Genomic DNA, 22,180 nt, shown 5'->3' on the forward strand with positions numbered 1-22,180 from the left:
AACGTTCGAACGCAAGAGGTTGTAGCTGTGCTTATTTCCCCACTGGGGAAGTCTAACCAGTGCAAAAGCAGCTTTTTTCCCTCTTTATTTTGAACAGAGGTGTGAAACCTCTACTGTTTGTTTTCTTTGTTAATCATTTCAGTACTGCATTCTTCTGAGGGTGGATTTGAGACAGGTGACGGATGAATGAGTGACTATGATGATGAGGACTCTGATGAAAAAGGAATGGTACATTTGGAAGTGTTTTGAGAGGAGGTTTTCTGACTGTCAGTTACTGACACTTTTTATATGGAAATATATGAAAAAAAAGATTAAAAATAATAAACTAATATTAAATTGTTGTGTATCATTTTGTAGCTTTTTCCCAAAACAATGTATCGTGTGTTTCTCCATCAGTAAGATTGTATAAAATGTGGAGAAATGCAGTTCAGGAATCAAACATTCAAAGCACAATCGGTGTCACCATCAGTTCACAGCTCGCTCAGATGCACAAGAACAGGAAATTAAATTGCCCATGGTCATTAGTAAGCATATCTGAGCGCTGTTATGCAAAAGATGACTTGTGAATTGGCACGGGAGAATTACTTGCTCTCTGATAATAAAGCTGACTTCACCAACAGCAGGCTGGACCCAGGGGTATAGTTCAGTCTGCCGTCAGTACTGTCTAGGGACTTTGATGTGAATTTCATTTTACTGTATCAGAAGTGTGTAGTCCCCCTTCCTGTGGTGCGGTTGAGGCTTAAAGTTTCTCTTTGCTCCCGACCAGCTTTTGTCTCGATTCAAAGGAGGGGATTTCCTTGTAGGTCAAGTTACCTCACTTTCCTGTTTGCCTCCGTGTCACACCTTTCTGGGAAAAAGTGTTTCGCTTTCCAGAAGAGGCTGGAAGTCTGTCGGAAGTTCAGGGTGATTCCCGTCGGTCGAGGCCACAGAAGTCTGTCAATGTAAAATCACCAGCAGAAACTCAGCGTTCCTCCCCGCTAGCCTTTACATTTTTCCCCACAATAATACAAAACAGGAAAGGTTTGGGTTTTTTTTTTTAAATCAGACAGCCACCTGTCGCTCATATCATGCTGAGAAATCCTATGTATAGAACAATGTTTGCTGTCATTTCTGGCTATCGGATTGTTTTACCAGGTTTTGAAGCATTAGCTTGTTTTGTGGTTGTTCAAGGTCACCATTGTGGGAAAACTGGGGTGGGAGTTCTACATTAAGTGCCGTTTCTGATTTGTTTCAATGTAATAACAGTGTGATTTTTGAAATGCTGTATGTTTAGGCTACTTGGTGTAACTCTGTAAGCACTGCCTGGCCCCATATCTGTGTCATAATAAAGCAAATGTGTTTTCTGCTCTTCATCTGCTGTGCTTTTTTATTAAGTACAAGTTCAAATGCCACACCATCCACAAACGATAAAAGATTTACACATGAGGTAAATTCCAGGTCGGTCATCTGTTGTTTTTTAAAACAACATAAAACATTATGTACTGTACAATACAGTGCAAAGCCAGTCATATGAGCGTGCAAAGAGGTGTTTTGAAATTATTCTTGTGCGTGATAAACCCTAAAAGGTTTGTGGAACTGAAAGTGGATGATATGCAAATATGTGTCCATACATGTTCCAAAGTATAAAGGGCTCAACAAATATCACATCCACACACCACTTTTTTTTTTTTTTTTTTTCTTTACAGTTTAGATTAAGCCTGCTTGCTATATCCTGGATTATTACCTGTATGATTAGATAAAATTAAAACCTGAGACATTTTATGCATTTACAGTATAAGTGTTTCATATTTGCCTGTCTGATCTGCAGCCTTTAAACTTTACTGGCTGTAACTTCACCCTTGGTGGAAAACATGACGGCTATGTGGAGCATATTCAGCATATTTAGAGGATTACAGTGCAGGAGTCGGCTGAGCTCATTTCAGCTCTGGTCACGCTTGTTTTCTGCACATGAAGGAAACTACAAAACTTTACAGCCAGCTATACAAAGCTGCAAGTGGTGGCGTGTTTGATTGTAAAAGTATAAATTCAGTTTTTGCTGACACAAAACTCCACGCCCGACTCTCTCAGGCTGTCAGATCTGCAGACTGGAGCATCTTCATCAGTTTTTGAGCGACAGGTAGGAACTCTAACTCCCAGCATGCTCTGTGGAAGTCTTTCAAGTCCTCGTTGTCTGTCCACTTCAGAGCCTCCTCCTCATCTAAGGAATTTGCAAAGACAAGAGTGTGAGAGGGGAAGGTGGGGATACGTGTAGCCCTCCCTTCCCCATGAGGGCCTCTGGTGTGAATCGGACATGTTTCCAGTGTGTCCCTCCCTTCTTATGCAAAAGGAGGGACACACATTCTCTCCTTATGTGTGAATCTTTACTAACACCAACCTAAGTATGCAGTGAGGATCTCCAGCAGAGATTCTCTCTCCTTGGTGTATAATACTTTCTCTGAGCTGCCACCAGTCAGGTTCCACACGGCCTGGCAAATCTGGCCCGCCAGCTGCCAATCACCCAGTCCAAAGTCTCTCAGACAGTCCACCAGCCTGATCACACGCACACACACAGAGACACACATCATATGACTTTTACTAAGCGGATTCACATGACCTAGAGGTTTGTGAACTCCACTTCACTGGCCCTTTATCTAAAAAGAGGATAAAGGGTGGGTATAAAGGGGAAATAAAAAGTTGGAGCGGTGCTCGCTTAGGAAAGCGTGAAGAACTGCACCACAGCCTCATAAATCCAAATTTACACATCTGTATGTTTGGATGAATCTGACAAGGATAAACATGAAAGCTAGATAATCAGGAACATCTTATTTGTAGCTGTGGAGTTGTTCGTCAGTTAAAGACCAGAAACCCCCACATCCCACCCCCTCCCCCAAAAAAACAAAATCCCAAGGAGGATGCCTTCTGTGTACATAAAGTTAGTAATATTTTTCATAAATAAACCTTAAATAAATAACGTCTTTCTTCTTTTATGCTTGCTTTTTTAAGCCCTTTGGAATTAACAGGTAATCTGACCACCTAGTCTGACATGTTGAATTCAATAATTAGCAGTATAATAGTGACTCTAGTGATGCACAGTGATGATGATCACAGCATGCTTTCATCCTTACTTGGCAGAAGCCCCCTCCACCGTGAGACAGACCCTGCTGGGAGGATCCAGAGCCAGGTTGGTGAGGACCCCGCAGGCTGCAAAGCACATCTCGTTGCTCTTTGAGTCGAGCAGTGTTACCACAAACTGGTGCACTTAGGAGGGAGGAAGATGGCAGCGTGAGTGAGGGAGTGCACCAAGACAAGGAGAGGCAAAGATAAGAGAGCCGCTATCACCAGAGTTCAGTGGGCATGCTGACTGTTTCTGGCCTTGCAGATAAGTGTAGCCTAAACATGACATAATCATATGCAGAGCTGGGACCTGCATCTAGGTTTTCTGCGCCTGATGTGTGCCTGAGTGTTAAAGAGGGTTACCTGCAGTAAACTTAGGCTCACTGTCTCTGCTCTACCTGCGAGAGTATGAAAACTGCATTTTCATGCACCTTTGTTTCGCATGATGAAGTTCCGAACGTCCTCGTAATGCGACAGGTTTCCATAGACGCGAACGGCCTCGAGCATGGCTCCTGTACTAGAGCTGAGCAGCAACTTCAACATCACTGTGGAGCAAAGAAAAAGAAAGAGTTGGAACTTAAAAAAAAAATCTATCTATTTTGTCCTCTCTTGGCTTGCCGGCCTTACGCTTTGCAATATGGAGCTGATTGTGTTTGATGGCAGAAGTCTCTTTATGGTAGAAGGACAGGTTGTTGATGGCAGCGGCCACATTGACTAGCAGCTCCTCGCTCTCCTCCACTGTCCTCAGCTCTGTGGCACCAACCCCCCGACACACACACACACACACACACACACACACACACACACACACACACACACACACACACACACACACACACACACACACACCACAGACACAAAAATGTGTAACATTAAATTATTTTGTGCATCTGCCATCAGGAACACAACTTTAAAATCTACTTCCACAGTTTAAATATGAAAAAATATCTGCAGAACTAAGTGACCAGCCTGTGAGTTTTGCCTTTAGCTCTGCTGAACTAATGTGACAGTGACATTATGATTAAAAATAGCTGCTATCTGTAGTTAATTTTGGCCTCCTACAGTTGGTTTGATCGTGAGCTGGCACACATAGGTCAAAGTGACCGGGTGCAACCAGCCATGACACCACGAGCAGCCTGAAAACAAGGCCTGCTCCCGATATAGCAGCAGATGTCTTGTGCTCGGTCATAAATCGTGAATATTGCGGTTGCGCTGTCAACCGTCTCCTGCGTCACTCGGAAGATGGTTTCTGGTTCTGACTGAAGCGCCGCTTTGTACCCTCAAAAACTCTTTAATGTCGAGCGCCTCGACCCGTCGCGATCTTTATCAAAACAGGACATCAATCAGCCCAATCTGCTCTTTCATTCTCAGCTCAGATTTTGTCTTCCCCTCTCAGTAATTTTTTGTTTCTGCCTTCAGTTGCTTCTCTCCACAGTCTCCCTTACCTGATGTGCCCCTCGATCTAATAATGTTCCCACCTATTTTTCACTAGTTTGACCTCTGTGTTGTTTGTGAAAATTTGACTGTGTAGGAGGCAGGCAGCAGAGAATACAGAGCTTAACGCCCACCCATGTATCAGTTCAACCTGTCCTGAAACCATCTAACCACATGGGAGATATTCACACACGCAAACCGAGTCGGCTGTGAGATGTCACAGAACATCCTGCTCATGCAGTGAAGCGCTTCTTCTGTCAGCCTTAAAAAAAGAAAAAAGAAAAAGAAGAAGAAAAAAAAAACAGGTAAACCGAAAGAGGATGTGCTGCACAGCAAACAGAAAGTACTGAGAGGAAACTGAATGATGGAATGAACAGACAGATATGGAGTGTGTTTTTGTGTTTTTGACAAAAGTCATGTCTTGTTCCCAGCACAAGGGAAGTGGTTGTGTACCTCGTAGGTACTTAAGGTGCACTAAACCGCTATATTTAAACCTATCAGACTTCAGATGTTTACATGCTGCTTTCGTTGCGTACCATGAAAAAACAGGCCACTGTTAAGCCTGCTGACTGTTTCATCTTCTTTAACCTAATAAAGGATCTGACTTAAAGAAGATGAAGCTGCTCCTTCCTTGTGCTCACCAAGCGTCTCCATCAGAAGCCGAATGCAGGCTGTGTCTGCGGCCATAGGTGGACCCACGGTGGGGTGGATGCACATATTCGCCAGCACTCTGACCAGCTTCACCAGCACGTCGTCAGCCACCTGTGGTCTGACGGGAGGAGAGGCACCTTTCTGCACGACTGTGTGAGGTGGCCCATCTTTTCGCTGGTAGATGTCATACAGCAGGAGAAGCGTGCGCATGCAGCCGTCGCACTGAAAGAGCTCCAGTCGGGGCTCGTCGCTTTTGGCCGTGAGATTCCCGAGGGTGAAGAGGAGGCGCATGACAAGATCCTGCGAACAAGTGGTGGAGATCGGTGGCGAAACATCAGTTTATGGATTTAAATTTATTAGATGTTTGCTTAGGTAAAAAAGAAAGTGACAAGGAAATGTTTAACTGTCTAAACTGACACTGTAAAGGTTTGGCTTTTTTAATAAAGGCCACTAATCTTTATTCTAACCACCTGATTCTCTATCAGCAATGTTTGATTAGTACATTTATATTCGACTATCCTGAGCAGAAGGAGGCTGATTGTGTGTGACACCACCTACAGGAAAGCAAGCCTCTCCTGTCATGCAGCACGAGCACCTGTGTCACTCAGAGTTTAGAGTTGTGTAGATTGGTTTGACTGCGATTACACAATATTTTGTCAATGAGTTACCATGCTTATGGAAAACAACTACGTCACACCCTACAGAGCAGGTGAGAGCGCACTCGTGTCTCCCATTAACGTGTACCGACCCTGATATGAGGACGGGACGTGGTGTCCCAGGATGTTTATTACATGTTTTGCTATCCAGTGTGTTTATGTTTATGCGTGTGTGTTTGTATCTGTGGGTGTCAGTTTATTCCAAATGAAATGAGAAGCACTTGTGAGTCGAGTCTAGTTGCCAAAGTCCCACATTCATCCTCTCCTCTTCCCTCCATATTCTCTTCCTTCCTTCCCTAGTCTAGCTTCCCTTCCACTTCTGAATCACTTCTTCTTCTGTGCCTATTCAATCTTTCCTTCTCTCCTCCATTTTCATGTCTTTTTGCATACTCATCTGGTTGATTAAATATCTAATCAAACACACAGCAGAGGAGAAATTTTTATAGTAATAAACAATTCATATAAAACAAGTAAACAGTCCAGTAAAGGTGCATAAGTAACTTAGTGTAAAAAAACCCCCACATAGACATGCTTACAAACAAGAAGAACACCTCTCTTTAATTCTGAAAAGTCTCGAGCACACACAAGAACACAGAGGAGGCTTGTGGACTCACCTGTTTTTGGTGATGTTTGCTCAACAGCTCTAAAAATAGCTGGTAGCAGTCGGGGGTCTGAGCCAGAGCGAGGCGGCACTCAGAATATGAAGAAAGTTTACTGAGGGTGAGAGGGGACAAAAAATACCATAGACCACTCCACTCAACTCACTGCCCTGCTAGGGTGACTAAATATGGTGACATTAAATCAACATGGAAAATGCATTGATAAATCTGAGCTGAATATTTTCATTATCACGAGAAAACACATTTTTAAAAAGCTAATTTTCTTTATTTTAGACTTCATGAATTATTCTTATCACATATTGATAAACTGATGAGGCTGGGGTTACAGAAAGAGAAAGATGGGGATGCAAATTGTGCTTGATTGCTTCAGTTTGGTGTTGGTATGAAGATCAGAGAGTATTTAGTCTGTATTATCCTCTACGACCTTTCAAAAGGTTGTCAAAATATCACAGAGCACTTATTCCAAAGTAGATTTGCAGTTACCATTATATACAGTGTATATCCACTCACTGGACACTTTATTAGGTACACTTTGCTTGTTCAAGAAACCATTTTGATGCTTTCAGCTTTGTGACATTGTGCATTTAAGGAGGTATATATGATTAAGACACACTGAGTTGCTGTCATGTGATTGATTCGATATTTATGTTAACAAGCAGCTGGACAGATGCACTTAATGAAGTGACCAATGAGTTTAACTCCACCCATGAGCATGTTTTTTTATCATATGTCCTAAAAATCTATGTACTTTCCTGAGGTTCCACCTCTGTGTATGTAGTAAGAATGATTTAGGTGAGCAAGTTCACATAGATTATGATTCTGTATTTTTAATCTTGTAGTTATTCACAGTACTGGACAGTTAAAACTCTGATAAGTGAATGCAAGTCAAACAGGACATCAAACATAAGAGAGGGTGATGTGTCATATTTTTCCATAGGTGTAGTTAGAAAACCATACGTCGAACCACCTCTACATGCTACATAATGCCGAAAAATCTTGTGTTACTGATCTAACATCATGCGAAATTATGGAATAGAAAAAAGAGTAAAGGGGAAACTAACAGGGACCTTAAAGTGTGATTTAATTAAAAAAACAGAAATGGATCTGTGGATTTTCGATACCTGTAAATTCTGGAAATGTTCATGCAGACATCCTGATCTTCACAGTGTTGCTGCAGCACTTGGCAAAGCGCTGGTAGTATGGAGAATGAAACAAACAGTGGACGGGAATCAGAGAGGTCGGCAAGATTCCTCAGGATCGTTGTCAGCTACAGAGGTGAAAAGACAGAAAAGAGTCCAGTGTAGCTTAGCAAAGAAAAATACACCTAGTACATTAATGGTTTGTAATAAGGCCAGAGCTTGTGACGCTGGCCTGTTCATCATGGTGTACAACATAGCAACTGGAAACTGCCTACTGCTGATCAGGATATCCTTCACTGCACACACTGAACAATATATGGGACTGTTTTCTTTCATCTGTGCAATATCTCTAAAATTAGAAACATCCTGCTTCAGAGTGAGTGAAGCTGAAACACTAACTAACACTACTTTTAGATTGGACTATTGTAATTCATAATGATCAGGTTGTGCTGAAAGTTCAGTGAAAAGCCTTCAATTGATCCAAAACGCTGCAACAAGAGTAAGATCACAGGACTTCAGGACAGGACAGGACTTCCTGCAGTGCACTGAGCACTTCCTCTCCACTCACTTCTTTTCACTCCATCCCCCCAACCGGCCACAACAGATGGCTGTCCCTCCTCGAGCCTTGCTCTGCAGGAGGTTTCTTCCTGTTAAAAGGGAGTTTTTCATTCCCACCGTCACTAAGTACTCGCTCAAAGAGGGTCGTTTGTTTGTTGGGGTTTTCCAAAGAACATCGTACGGTCTTTACTTAAGAGTTGAACTGAAGTGCGAAAATAAATCATTCTATGATAAGAGGGAAACAGTCAAGTAAACAGCAGTACCGAAACTACCCTGAAAGTCATTGTGTGCTTATTTCGCCTTCATCAATGAGTCATGTTAGATATGAAATGAAGAACGGGTTGACAGTTTGTTTACTTGGGCCAGTTTCTGTGGTTGGCAGCAATAATTTTCAGTGCAGTCAAGCAGGCTGCTACTTGTGCAGCACAGAATACTATTCTCATGGGGCAGCTTAAATACCAGACATTAACCAAAACATTTGATAGTGGAAAAATCTGCATCAGTCAAAAAACTGGTAAATTTTTTACTGATATGGTTTAACATCTTGGTTTTAAGGAGAAATATATATGAAACAAAAATTTGATGCTTTTTAATTGGTACCTGTACAAGGATGTGGCCTGCTATGGGGAGGTTGGTTTCTTCAACTATGCAGAGTTTCTGGATGAGTTTCTGTGCCACACATATGAAGTTTTTATCCAGCAATATTCTGAGGATTTCAGCGTTTCCAGAGAGAAATTTCAAAGTTCCAACACAATATAGGATTGCTTCTCCAGATGCAGACACATGTTCATTGCTTAGCATCCTCAGCAATGAATCTAGACACAGAAAACATTTGATGTTATCTTCCCTATATGGAGATTCATGCATCTATAAGACATGCAGTCGTATTTGTTCACAAAATTTCAGACCAGAGTTACAGAATAGATAACCACTATGTTGTCTACTGTTCCATCCTGACCAATGACTGAGTTGTTCTGGAAGAGGATGTCGTTGCTTTCAGTGCGGCTGATCTGGAAGATGAGTTTACAGATGTTGAGCAGGTTGTTTCCACTGACGCACAGCTGGGGAGAAAAATACAAATTTTTTTTGTATAAAATAGCGGGGGTGCTTTGTGACAGAGATAAGTAGCAGACATGCTGACATGCACACACCCCCGCAGACAACCTTGCAAACTCACAGATGACTCACAGCAAGGCACAGCTGGGCAATGTGCATGTTGAGCTGGGCATAGTTGAGGTCAATGAGTCGGAACAGTGTTCGAAGTATCCCTGACCTCTTCTTACAGCGCCGACCGAGCATGTCCGCCTCTGCCAACGTGCCGTGGAGACGGTCACACAAATCACACAGGCAGTCAACCGAGCCCTCGGAACCACCTTGCATTGCAGGCAGAGCACACACATTTCAAAAAAACAAAGTCAAGTTTAGGACAGCATGTGCAAAACTCACAATAAAGGGCAAACATGTATTTGTACAAATACAGATCAGAGATGTTTTTTGTGTCTTTCATATTGTACATTACAAAGGCTCTCCTGTTCGTGTGTGGTTGCAAATCAATAATCCTTTGGTCAGCAGAAAATGAACATTTTCCTTCCTCTTGCAAGAAGCAGCTTTGGATTTCATTGGTAACATGCAGGGGAACAATTCAGCGACAGGCAGCTGTGCTCTTTAGTGGAGGAAGAGAAAGGGTGGAGTTTTTCCTTGTTTTCGAGGTAAAATAAATGTTTTCCCAGCATAAATAGCAGGGCCTGGCCATGTCTAAAAAAGGTTGGACCCAGTCTAACACTCAGCACTTCACTGGAATATCTCTTTCTGAATCTGAAAGGTGTTTTTATGCATGCACCAGAAGGCCCTTGGTACAATAAATATTTAATATTTATCTTCCAAATGAATTTTCCATTAAATTTGTAAAATGTTAAAATATTTACAGCCATAGATTTCATTTTATGGCTGTCAGACTCCAGTTGCAGGCAAGACAATTCTGTATGGATGCCAAGCATAACATTACTCTTTCTTTCTTTGGCAGCTAAAATGACAGTACTTTTTCATTTTGTGAGACTTTGTGCATGACTATCTGCCAGTGTTGAAAAATCTATTTTTCAGCCTGCTGGCTGTAAATAAAAAGTGCTCTTGAAACACAGGAAATAGGTATGAATATGAGAAGGTTAGCACAAATAAAAAGATAAAAATAAGTGCCTTAACCACAATCCACTTTAGATTGGCTCTGGAAACATTCAGGCCCAAAGGGTTATATATAATATTTTGATGATTTGAATGCATTTGAATGTTCTATATTTGGACCGTGTTTCGGGGGTTTCTTTATTACACTGGCCACAATACCTGCAGCCACACTCTCTAGTTTCTGAAGGAGAGGAACGATCACATTATTCCACATCAGTGACTCTGCATCCTCCTCTGTGTTGCCCTTGTTGTCTCCACGCTCTGGCTCTGAAATGTGCAGAAAGAATTGCAGTTAGCCAATTACCACCTCAGAAAACAAAAGCGACAACCACAGTTCACAAGTTCACAGTCTTAAAATATAACAGCAGGAAGTTTGATGCCACAGTGAAAAGGTCACCATCCACAGCTAGACTTCCTCTGATTTGTCGGCATGTGGGCATGTGAGCTTGCGCACGTTAACTTGTGCAATCTCTTGCACACAGTGTGCCTGTTTTTTGTTTTTTTTTTTTCTTGCTGAATATTTGCATAACCCTTGCTTGGTGTGATGCAGGAAGCTGCGGCTGCACGAACCAAAACTTCTCTAACCTATTGGCTGACTGCCTGTCATGGTAAAACTTGCGCCCTTAGCAACAACACCCCAATCAAAGTTTATTTCTGTTGCACGTGAAACCTTTCTGGGCTCAAGAGTAAACAGAGAGATTTCTTATTTAGATCTGTTTGTACTAATTTTGCTCTACGTTGTGCCTGAGTGAAACCAAGTACATTTCTACTTTTACACGCTGTACAAAATGTACCATTTGTGTTTATTATGCACAACACCATACAAAAAAAGACAGTGAGCTTCATTTAGTGGATGTGAACAAACCTGTTGTGCTATCTCCTTTGCAGTCTTTGGGTCTTACTCCTGAGTCCACATCACTCTGCACTATTCTGAAAAACACACAAAGAGCCTGACTATATAGGGTTTAGATAAAATACACAAATAAGAGTTAAAATGAAGAGGCTCTAGGGGCTCTGGCTCTTAAAAAATAAAATATATTTATTATTATTATTTATTTATGTTTTGCTGATTTTACACCCTGTGAACAAAACGTAAGGTCTATTTTCATCAACAAGCACTAGGTGTCACTGTTGCAACAGTGATTGAAACGTGTACAGGCTCCCCTGCTTCACTGTATCTGTGTGTCTGTGCATGTACATTTGCACCCATGCAGATATGTGTGTACCCGAACGTTGCTGTGTGACCACTTTTTAATTTTAATTTTTTTTTGTTTGTCTAGAGGTGTGCTGCTTTGCAGGATGCACAACTGCAATCCCCAACAGACAGGAACTAAGATCTCAGCTTTGTGGGCAGTCTGGTTAAAGGTGTTCATGCTTTGTCACTGCGAGCCGTCTCCAAAACCTTACAATTTGTTCTGCAATAACCGTAATGTGCTCCCAAAAACACGCCCAAGTGTCATGCTGTGTTATGTGTTGTGGCTCGCCCTTGCATGTCACTCTTAGATCTGAGTGTCTGCATTTAAACTCTGCACTGTTCCACCCACACTCAAAGATAATGACTCAGTGCTCCAGTATATTCTATATTACATGACAGGTGCCGTTTCTTATGACCAATTAATACCTAATGACTTTCTGTAACTGTAAGATTTACTGCAAAAAGCACACAAATATGTAAAGAGGGAATCAGCTTTAAAAACATTGAAAGGTGTAACCACTCCTGTAGAAGACAAAAACAAGGACTGAAGCTTCTGTAATATCACAGGTTAACTCTCAGGATTTGTTATTTCTTTGAACTTTTACATACAAGTGACAGATATGAGATTTGGCAGCTATTATCTTTTCATTTCAATGAAGAATCCTCAGAAGAAGCTTGTTTGATGCTCTTTGATTAATATACAGTTTTGGGGCATTATAATATAGCACACTCACCTTGGTGATTTGATGAATGTTAAAATCTGGCACACGGGGCATATGGAGTAGGGAGTGCTGGCTAGGGTATGCTACAGTGAATGTCAGGGGGCTTTAGCTCTGTATGATAGGATTAAGAGCCCGATAATAAGGCCTCTTTGTGTGATTCGGCATTCTCGGAGACATGACCTCATCCCTGTCTTAGGCCTGGCCAGTGCACTGCAGTCACAATACACGCTGCTGCCAGTCTTGCCCAGATGGGCACCCAAATCTAATAGAGAGCCATTTGGAGCTATAGAGCTCTGGCTTATTGGAGAAAAAGAACCTAGTGGATGTCTAATCTCCCCTATCTTTATATCTCATCCAACTCATCATATTAATCTGTCCAGCTGCGTCCATTTCCACTTGCAGTGTGCTTCTGCCTTGGCTCTATGTGATTTTTCATTGTTCTCCTCTGTCTAATGTCTCTTTTATACAGTTCCTTGCAACACTAAAGAACTGTGCTTTAAAAACTCTGACCTAGAAAGAATCAAAAAGGGGAAGTCTTCAAGCCCATTTTGTGTAATAATAACGTGACCCCAGTTTTCTCACTTGGGACTTCTCTTTGTCAGCAACAAGTTATACAAACATAGCATGTTAACTTGGTATTAGGTAGGAGGTTGAGCTTGAGGCCATGGCCCAGATTTCCTGTAAAAGTGTTTTATGGTCTGCTCACCCCCCTTCAGCAGCCCCAACTGCCCCACCCAATCGATGGGCAAATGGATTGTAACGACAGCCCCCGACCTCACGGTCAGAGTTATGCCCCTCGTGCTGACACACAGCTGATGAGGTCGGCAAAAAAAAGCAGAGCTTTTAGCCTCTGTGCACTATGGAAATGTAAAAGCTGACATTTGCTAGTAATGACAGATAGAGACAGTTTCGATGGGAAGAAGAAGCTCGACTTGACCAAGATATGGTGTACAGTGATGTATATGAGGGTTTAAAAGGGGTCGCTTGCCTGAAGTTAAAGAATTCATTCTATCTATTTGTTAGTGACCCCACTGCTGGTCTAACTGACTTCAGCTATTCGGCTACAGTTGAACATATGAACAATGGTTGGCCGTGGGTCAAGCAGACGATAGTTTTAAAATCCTTCGGAATAAGTTCACGACAAGTTTAAAAGTAATAGTCCCTACTTTTGACTTATTGCCTCATTTACATTTTTCTGCAAACAGAAGAAGTATTCTCCAAGAGATCACAATTTTAAAAAAAGTAAAATACAAAAAATCCTACAGGAACATAAAAATACTGATAAAGTTAGTCCTTGTAGAATTTAAAAAAAATGTACTGCCAGTTACAGGGATGGGCATTTAGGTACAAAATAAACAACTATACTCATATCAGCTTTACTGACGCATTTGCTGCTTTGATCCTCTGCCCAGTAGTCTGGTTTACTTATGAACCACAACCCAAAGACAATATAAGAAAGAGAGGAAACAAAGCAAGGAGAGGGAGAAGGATTTGACAAAAAGCAAAAAAAGGGAGGCCCAATCAGCTCAGTGTAGTAATGGCTACCCCTGCACCCTTGCGTGTCAATAAATCTTAAACTCATTGTCGAACTGTCATTACTGTTAAAGATCGGGAGGGTGGAAGGGTGGAGACCGAAGGACATACTGTTTCTTCCAAGTGAAACAGAAGAACAGAAAGCGTACCTTTCACTTGCTGCTGTGTGAGGGCCGGGTTTGACAGGACCACTGTAACCTGCGGTGTGGTCTGTACTGGAAAGTTGCTTAGCTGACAGCTGCTTTTGTCCTGGGCCTGCATTCAGTGGCTCTTTCACTGAACACGTGGAAAAGATGTGGCAAGAAGTTATTTATAGCAACGTTTCTATTTCCTTCATTAGGTAAAAGTACAAGTCTCTATTCATACACATTAACACAGTGCACATATACAGTAAATGTATACAGATAAAGGGCTTAGTCAGTCTCCATTATCTGTTTTACTGCTCTAAATAGCTGAGCAGTTTTGTAGGGAAAGGTTTGAGAGTGAGTAGTCATTTTCCACTCAAAACAGCAGGCGTATATTATGCTTTTTACCAAGCCCCACCACAGAGAATGTAAATCAGGTAAAATGTCAGCATGTGAATGGCTCCATTCATTCCCCTTTCAGAAAACTGCTTCAGCACTCGTGTCTATGCAGGACACGGAGGAAAATGAATGATGTGTTGTTGTTGTTTTTTTATTTATCTCGTACATATTAAACAGTTCCTAATAAACTGGGTTACTAGCATTTCATAGTAAGCACAGTAAGGGTGCTTTTTTTTTTTACTGCGATCTCTTGTACCGTAAGTTGAGCTTCATTAACATCTTTTCCCCCCTTCTTTACCATTTCGGTGTCCTTCTAAAGGCGGTAACCTGGTGAGAGATCCAGGTCTGAGGAGGCGTGCTCGTACTCCTGCCCCTGCCAGCCCCCTACGCGGTTTCACTGGGCTAGTAGGAGGTTTGGGTAAGGCTTTGAATGGATCGTCAACATCACAGGGGACTGAAAACTTTGGCTTCTGGCAAAGCACAAACATCAAGCGCTGAGTATTAGCCAGAGGAAAAATTCACTTGAGACATCAGCACTTTTATAAGCAGAGAAACTTCATTGCATTTATTGCTTCCTTTGCATTTGTTTTTTAAAACTTAAATGCTATTTAATTAGCATATTTAGCATATTTAGCTGGTGCACAGAGGTGTACTGGCCTATTATCCAATTTACTGCTTTGCTCCAAGATTACAAGTTTATTTATCCACTGAAGATTAGAAGTGTACATACTGAAAATTGACCCTTATTCTGGGATAACCTTCCTGCTTAGACTACAATGCATATTGTGTGTTTATGTGTGATAAGAACATACATGATCCAAAGGAGAGAGACGAGTCCCTGAACCTGGCCTGGAGTCTGAAGCATCAAAACTTTGAGCATGAAGGCTACAGAGTAAAAAAAGACCCCAACAAAAACAAACGATTACTTTCATCGGAACCACAGTTTTTTTTAGATCTTCACAGAAGTGCCATTTCTGACTAACCTAAAAACAGAAGGTGGTCTGTTGTCACGAATAGAGGCGCTCCCAAAAAGTTGTCTATGTCCATCTCTGGGAGTAAATGGCCGGTGAGTGGACTGAACTCGTAGGGACTGTCTGACCTCATTTACTATCTCTGCACACGTTTTCCTCAAAGCGTTGCGCCGGGGCATCAAGGGGCTGCAGATCTCATGTTTCGTCTCTGTAGAGGCCATATAGGCCTAACTGACATGTGTCAAGAAAGTTCACTGATGATTAAATAATGTCATTATATGTATAGATACAGGGTGTATCACTAATGGATAGCCAGAGGTACATGTTACCTTAAAATGAACAGTAGGTGTAAAAGAAGCAATGCAAAATCACCCTAAAGCCCTGTATTCAGTCTCACTTCAGTAAAAGTATGGAGACAAAATGTAAAGCATCAACAGCAAAAGCAGTAATTACCACAGCACAAGGATCCTCCTTACTGGATTATTGTTATTATAAATTAAGCTCCCTGTTATTTTATAAATGAATCGGTTAATTGGTGAATTAATAAAAACATCAGAATAAAATAAATGATTCCCATGAAAACTGGCCCGTGCTGATAAACTGAAACACTTTCACTTATACATAAAAAAACTAAATGGAGAAAAGAAAAACTTAAGAGCTTAAGAGGAACTAATTTTAAGCCACCTAATTAGCTAAACTATAATTGTTGTTAAATTACAAAATTCACACTAATTGTTTCTGCTCAGCTAAATGATCAGCTTTAACTAGATTATCATTAACACTTCATCATATTTTATTAGACTATTTATTTTGTGTGTCCAATCTTTAACTGTACACACCTAGTAGCTAGAACTATCAGATGAATCGCAAACAACAGAACAAAAACCTGCAATCTAAAGTGAAATTTGATGAAGTAATTGTAAACCGCAGGATTAAAGGTAAGTAATCTGTAAGACATACCTTAAGAGTATACTGAAGTAGCCTAATAGCAGACAAAACCGCTATCAGAAGTGCAGATGGAACCAGGAAAGTACTAAAGTAGAGTTTTTGGTTTTGTTTAGTTTTCTGTGGTAGACTATATATATATATTAATATATTTACAAATAAATTATAAGTAATTAACTTTAAGATAACCTTTCCCTGAACCTAAAGACAAGCCCTGAGCTAGAAGTTCCTCTGCGCGTTCACGCTCCGTCTCCATGGCGACAAAGTGCCGCTATGGTAGCTTGAACAACAAACCCTGTAAAGAAAATAACCTAAGCATTCACCAAAGAATACTAAACTGTTTATTTGTCCCTGTGAGAGCAAGAAAACCGAGTTATTTATTATGAATGAAAGCCTGAACATTACTTAAACGTTTATTGAAGAAAGCTGGAGCACTTACCGTTAGCCCCCTTTAAGGTCCTCTAGGGGTAACAGTGGGGAAAAGCATCAGTCGAGCCCTTAAAGTGGGATTTCACGGCCAAAAGAAAAAGCCAGCGATACCTGAAACTTGCTAAAACTGTTCTCGTTTTTGACAACAAGCTAGCCTGACGGTATCACGTGCACGAGCTCCAGTGAGTCTCTCTCTCTCTCTCTCTCTCTCTCTCTCTCTCTCTCCCTCGCGACACGGTGACGCGCCTGCGCATGTTAGGAAGGAAACTGAAGCAAACACGAGTTTCACTCAGAAATGTGAGGACATATATACATCAGTTGTTACAAGTTTTCCTAACTTAACACGTGCCAATAATTGGACTGATAACTACAGTGAATTAACTAATGACAGAGGAAACTTGAAAACAATCAAAAGTATTTTATTTATGCAGGTGTTGCAGCTGGGAAAGCTGTGTGGATGCAAGCTCTGGCCCTGGATAGAAGACCTGTACATTCTTGTATGTATTTTCACTTTATTTTAGTTGCTACAATGAGGACATTAATATGCAGAGGCACACAAATGGGAACTGACTAATATAGCAAGATACTGATGGACATAAACCACACTATTTAACTACAATAGAAAGCTTACACTTTTAAAAAATGGTTTGGCCATTTGAATGAAAAGAGTGTCAGTATTGCTTAGTATTCTTAATAGCATTTGCTGTTAGTGTTATTTTTAACCTATTCTGCTATCAAGAGCATTTTCAGTCCTTTTTAATTCCCAGATAAAAGGCCTCTAAGATGACACTTCGTGTTGAAAAATGTATAACCATTGTTCTTTTTTTCCCATTTAACTACATTAAAAAATATTGATTTATGCATTTATAACTTATCCGATATTCCAATCTATATAAACACTGATTAGGAAAACAGATTTTTAAAACCATATCACACACCCATCACATATCCAAAGCCCACAGATTGCAATATCTACACTTTCACAGTGCGCAGTGCAAGCATTTCTTCATATGGCAGCATATGACTGCATATTACTATACAAATGTTTTACAGGTAGCTGAATCTCAGCTGCTTCTACAATTCTGCTACATTTGTTTTTTGTGTATCCATAATTTCATAAAGCTGGCAATTGTTACAAATCAGCACAGAATAGAAGTCATCGGTGCTGCACTCTAAAGAAGATTTCACAAAGTGAAGCATAGCAGTTCCAACCAACAGTGTAACAGTGTCAAAAACAGCTAAACTGTTATGCTATTTTCCGCTAATAATAGTTTATTTGGTTCTCTGATCACTATTTGGGTACCTCCGATGTCTGTAGTTCTTCTGTTTTTGTGGCTGAGCTGTAGTAGAGGCCAGTGGTTATAGTTTTAGTTCCCCCTCTCACTCATGTAAAAGCCACACAGGTCATCTATAATCCTGTAAGCCAGATGTCTTGTTCTCTCAGCCTATTGCTCTCAGCGACACAGATTGACAGCAGTATACACTAAATAGGAACAGTTTATGGTGTAAAGAAAACTTCATTTCAGTTTTATTGAACATTACAAAGTTTGATCCCAGAAAAAATGCTTAAAAACACACAGAAACAAAAAACATTGGCTCATTATAGAATAAATAACAATCATATATTAGCAATATCCACAAATTATTTTCTTCTGCAGTGTAAAAAAGTTAAAATATTCACTTCTGGCTAAGTTTGATTCGTTTTTACTGTCAACGAGATTGTCAGAGTCCTCCGCCATTTTGTGGTTACACAAAGCGTGACGTTTCAGAAAATAAATAAATAAAAAATGGGAGGACCTAAAATGGCCGCATACTTACGCGGTGTTCATCAGCAAGAGTTTCACTCACACTTGTGGTCCACTGCAAGTTGGTCTTTAATGTTGAGTCCCTGAACACACCATAAAAGACCAATAACTGGCTGTCCTCCTGACACATACTGGAGTTGTACATGGGAAAGCGACCTCCAGCCTTTACTCCCTCAGTCCATTCGAGTTAGCCAAGCTATCCCCGCACTCTCTCCAAGCTTCATTTACTGCAAATGAAGCAGAGTGGAAGAAGGATTTGATCAATATTCATAGGAAAATTCAGAGTTCAGGAGGAGTACATGGTGCCGAAGTTCATTCATTCAACTCGCGCTTCGCTCTGGGTCTCTTTAACCTGTCTAAGATGGGCTGACCACTTTAAACACCAATCAGGACTGTCTGGATTTTCACATTCATCCACTCGTAAACCTTTTCCCCCTGGCTTTTTATTTTTTACACAGTGAAATATACATCTGAACAATCTTGTGAGTCCCTGGTTGGATTTAAATAGCCTTACATGCTTCAGTCTCTTGGATACAGTGAAAACGATTGGCCAGGAGTGCATGCTGTGCATGCCCAATCACAGGGCATCACCAAGGAGCCTGCCAGCCAATGGGAGGAAGAAGATGGTCTCTGTGATTTCATTGTCACTAAGGGAGGGGGGTGAACATGCTGCCAGGACAGTTGGTGCAAACATGCTAAGCAGTGGACTCTATAATATTCAGAGTGTATATGTCTGAGATAACCTGTGGAGCCAGATCAAGAGTGTTGCCAGGAGAGAAGAACGCAGGGCGGGACTAAGGATGAAGCTCCCCTCAGCAGGATCAACACAGTCCCTACACAGTACAAACGAGCTCATAGTACACCCACGTCACTGTTATCGGTGCCGCTCACGTCAGGAATGAATGGGCTGATTTGTGAGAGCTGTCGTCCTGCTTGAAAGTGGCGTGTCTCCTTGGCAACCAGCTCCGTCTCTGTCCAGGAGCTTAGACTGACAGAAAGCACTTAGCTCTTAGGACAGGAGCTTCTTTACCCTTTACCAGCTGCCATTCATTCAGCTCTCTTCATACTTTCTTTTCACATATTTAATCCTAATAGTTTTTTTTTTCTTCTTCATAATTTTTTTCTAAACTATCTGATATCTTGTTTGGGCATTGACTTATTTTGTGGTCTTTCCTCTGTACACCACCACAGTGGTTTTTAAATTAAACTGTCAGGATGTGATTAAAGTGCAGACTTGGGGATAACAAAAGTATTGCGTTAACTATGCAGAAATTACCCCCATTTTTATACATAGTTTCCCTTTTTTAGAGGCTCAAGCAATTTTATAGCCAGGTGAGGCCTGTTCAGTTGTTATTCAATGTGAAGTGTTGAACTTGCATGTAGTAGCTGTTCACTGGAACTTTTAGTATGAATTCCAGTGAGATGTCAGTTTAAGGAAGGCGATCAAAAATCTGATACCTTCTTTAAAGGAGTAAATGCACTAACCAGATTAGCAACATTAACAGGCCATAAGACAACTAGAGTGGATGATGACAGAATTATTTCCGTGGTTAAGACAACTTAAAACAAAAACAACATCTAAGCAAGTCAAGAACACTTTGGAGAGTTTAGGCATATTACTGTCAAAGTCAAGAACCACCTTCATGAATGGAAACACAGAGTGCTTACAACAAGGTGCAAACCTCTGGTTACACTCAAGAACAAGTAGGCCTGATTAAGCTTCTTCTAATATCTAAAACTTTTGTTAAACACCTTGAATCAAAGATTTTAAATTTAGTGATTGTAAAATCCCTTTCACATTATGACCTCACCCACACTACCTTTTTAAAACCTACTTGAAAACCCATTTTCATTCTTTGACATTTAAATCAGACTGTATTGTATTATTAATTTTCTTCTAGCTGTAGTTTGGTCAGTGCCAGTTCTTTTTAAACATGCTTATAAATAAAAAAATAAATTGTATATTGTATATTCTGGGTATAAAAACATTTTTATAAACCAAAAAAAGGTAAGGTTCCAATGGGCTAGGTTTGTTCTCCACCCTAAATGTTTCAGAGTAAAATAAGCACTCTGTGACTGTGACTGTGGTATTCTTGCTTCCCAACAGCAGTAGTCCTCAGTTGCATTGCTTCTATGTTGAACTGGAGACATTGCATTGGATATTTTGGCCTCTCATGGATACAATTGACAGGTCGTCTGGTGCCGGAAATGCTTTTCAGTTAAGCTCACTCATATTTAAATAATTGAATGACATATAACCACTTGAGTGTACCAGTTCGTTACCACATTTTCCACAACCATGTAGACGTTAACCTGCAGGGGAAAAAGGGCTGCTTTTGCTTACACCGGAGGCGCTAGCCACACCCAGAAAACTAATTGCAAACACCCACACACATACACATTGAACAAGATGGCTATGTCCTATGTGTGTTCAGTTATGCATCATAAAGTACCACGTATTTCAGCTGCATTCAAAATATTTGGTTACTTTTAAATAGGATAAATTATTTTAATTGGCTCTTAAATCCACCATGTTTAACCTGTTAAATTTTGTTATGCCTTGATTATTTTCTTTATGTTTTCTTACTTTTGGCTAGTTTTTTAGTCTGTTTATTCCCAGTTTAATTGCTTATGTTACCATGGATACATAGGCCTAGTTCACGAAATGGATGGAGCATTCAGATCCGAAAAGTAAAGCCAACGAACAAGTGCTTTAAACCTGAATCCTTTTTAATGGCCAGTAGGAGGCGATACTTGCCGTTGACTTGTGATTGTGTGGTAGCCTTTTGGCTCCCTTGCGCAATGACCTCAGTAAACACTTTCATGGCAACTTTATGGGGTTAACTGCAGTTTCAGGTCACATTAAATGAAACATTAAGTTCATTTTATAAATTGTGGCCAGTATTTGAGTAAAAAAGGGACTATTATCTAGGTTATGCATATGACAAACTGATGAATAGCCAATGAGCACACAGCCAGAGCCACGCCTTGCACCTCATATCACTGTGATGGCCACTGTGAAAACGCTTAGCTCAACCGTTCAAAACCGGACTTTATCAACCACTAAGTGGCGTCATGGTGGCTACGTCCAGCTTTTATACTGTCTATTGTCCCAAGCTCAAGCAGCCAGAATTGCTCACTATCTAACTTACACCATTCTTTCTTTTTTAATATCTGCCCTTCTTATAACTTTTGAGTCAGCTTTTCAAGTATCAAGTATCCATCTGAGTAATGCTTTTATGAGGTTGCCATTAATATCATGACAGAAATCAGCAGTGACTTATTCTTAGGTTTTGTTCGTAGTCAGCAGCTTCTTTGTTGCTGACAGACGTAATAATTGTGCTCTGACATTCTTGACTTTTGAGCACCATTGCCAGTAAAAGATTAAAGGTTCATCATTTTGTCCAGTCATAAGATCTGTGATAAAGCAGGTTATTTCAAGAAGGTGTATTTTTTGCAAATTTTAAAGAAATATAAAGAAAGGAATATTTTATTTTATATTACTTGATCAGTCTTTTAAAAAATTTTTATAGTAAAGCATACTCTAAATAAATATGTAGCCATTTAATTGTGTCTAGATGCATATACAGTAGGCAGTATTTGTTTATTTTATTTTTAAATGGAGCAGCACTTTTGTGCATGAGGCTGAGGTGACTTTCTGCACTTTACATCTGAAGCTGAAGTGGGCAGAGAGCCAAACATCCCTGCTGCCTGTTAGGACACTGTA

At 40.6% G+C, this 22,180-nt stretch overlaps 1 protein-coding gene across 2 annotated transcripts; it reads right to left on the bottom strand.

Annotated features, from left to right (window-relative positions):
- Positions 1 to 9: 9 nt before the first annotated feature.
- On the bottom strand, positions 10 to 18,781 carry LOC134623461 (armadillo repeat-containing protein 2-like). 2 transcript variants are annotated; one of them, XM_063468598.1, is made up of 18 exons: positions 18,467 to 18,781; positions 15,287 to 15,505; positions 15,116 to 15,188; positions 14,602 to 14,773; positions 13,929 to 14,055; positions 11,195 to 11,259; positions 10,489 to 10,596; positions 9,340 to 9,524; positions 9,110 to 9,212; positions 8,752 to 8,966; positions 7,576 to 7,721; positions 6,449 to 6,548; positions 5,169 to 5,478; positions 3,721 to 3,843; positions 3,525 to 3,638; positions 3,105 to 3,237; positions 2,375 to 2,529; positions 10 to 2,197 (listed from the first exon to the last, which is right to left on the bottom strand). In XM_063468598.1, the coding sequence occupies exons 2-18, from the start codon at positions 15,493 to 15,495 to the stop codon at positions 2,064 to 2,066; spliced, it is 2,472 nt and encodes an 823-aa protein (XP_063324668.1). In that variant the 5' UTR covers positions 15,496 to 15,505; positions 18,467 to 18,781; the 3' UTR covers positions 10 to 2,063. The 2 variants fall into 2 exon arrangements, with proteins under 2 accessions (XP_063324668.1, XP_063324667.1); XM_063468597.1 differs by lacking the exon at positions 18,467 to 18,781 and adding an exon at positions 16,659 to 16,917.
- Between the last annotated feature and the right edge of the window lie 3,399 nt (positions 18,782 to 22,180).

Source organism: Pelmatolapia mariae, unplaced genomic scaffold, assembly GCF_036321145.2.
Source record: "Pelmatolapia mariae isolate MD_Pm_ZW unplaced genomic scaffold, Pm_UMD_F_2 NODE_ptg000663l+_length_22180_cov_1, whole genome shotgun sequence".
NCBI classification, from domain to species: Eukaryota; Metazoa; Chordata; class Actinopteri; order Cichliformes; family Cichlidae; genus Pelmatolapia; species Pelmatolapia mariae.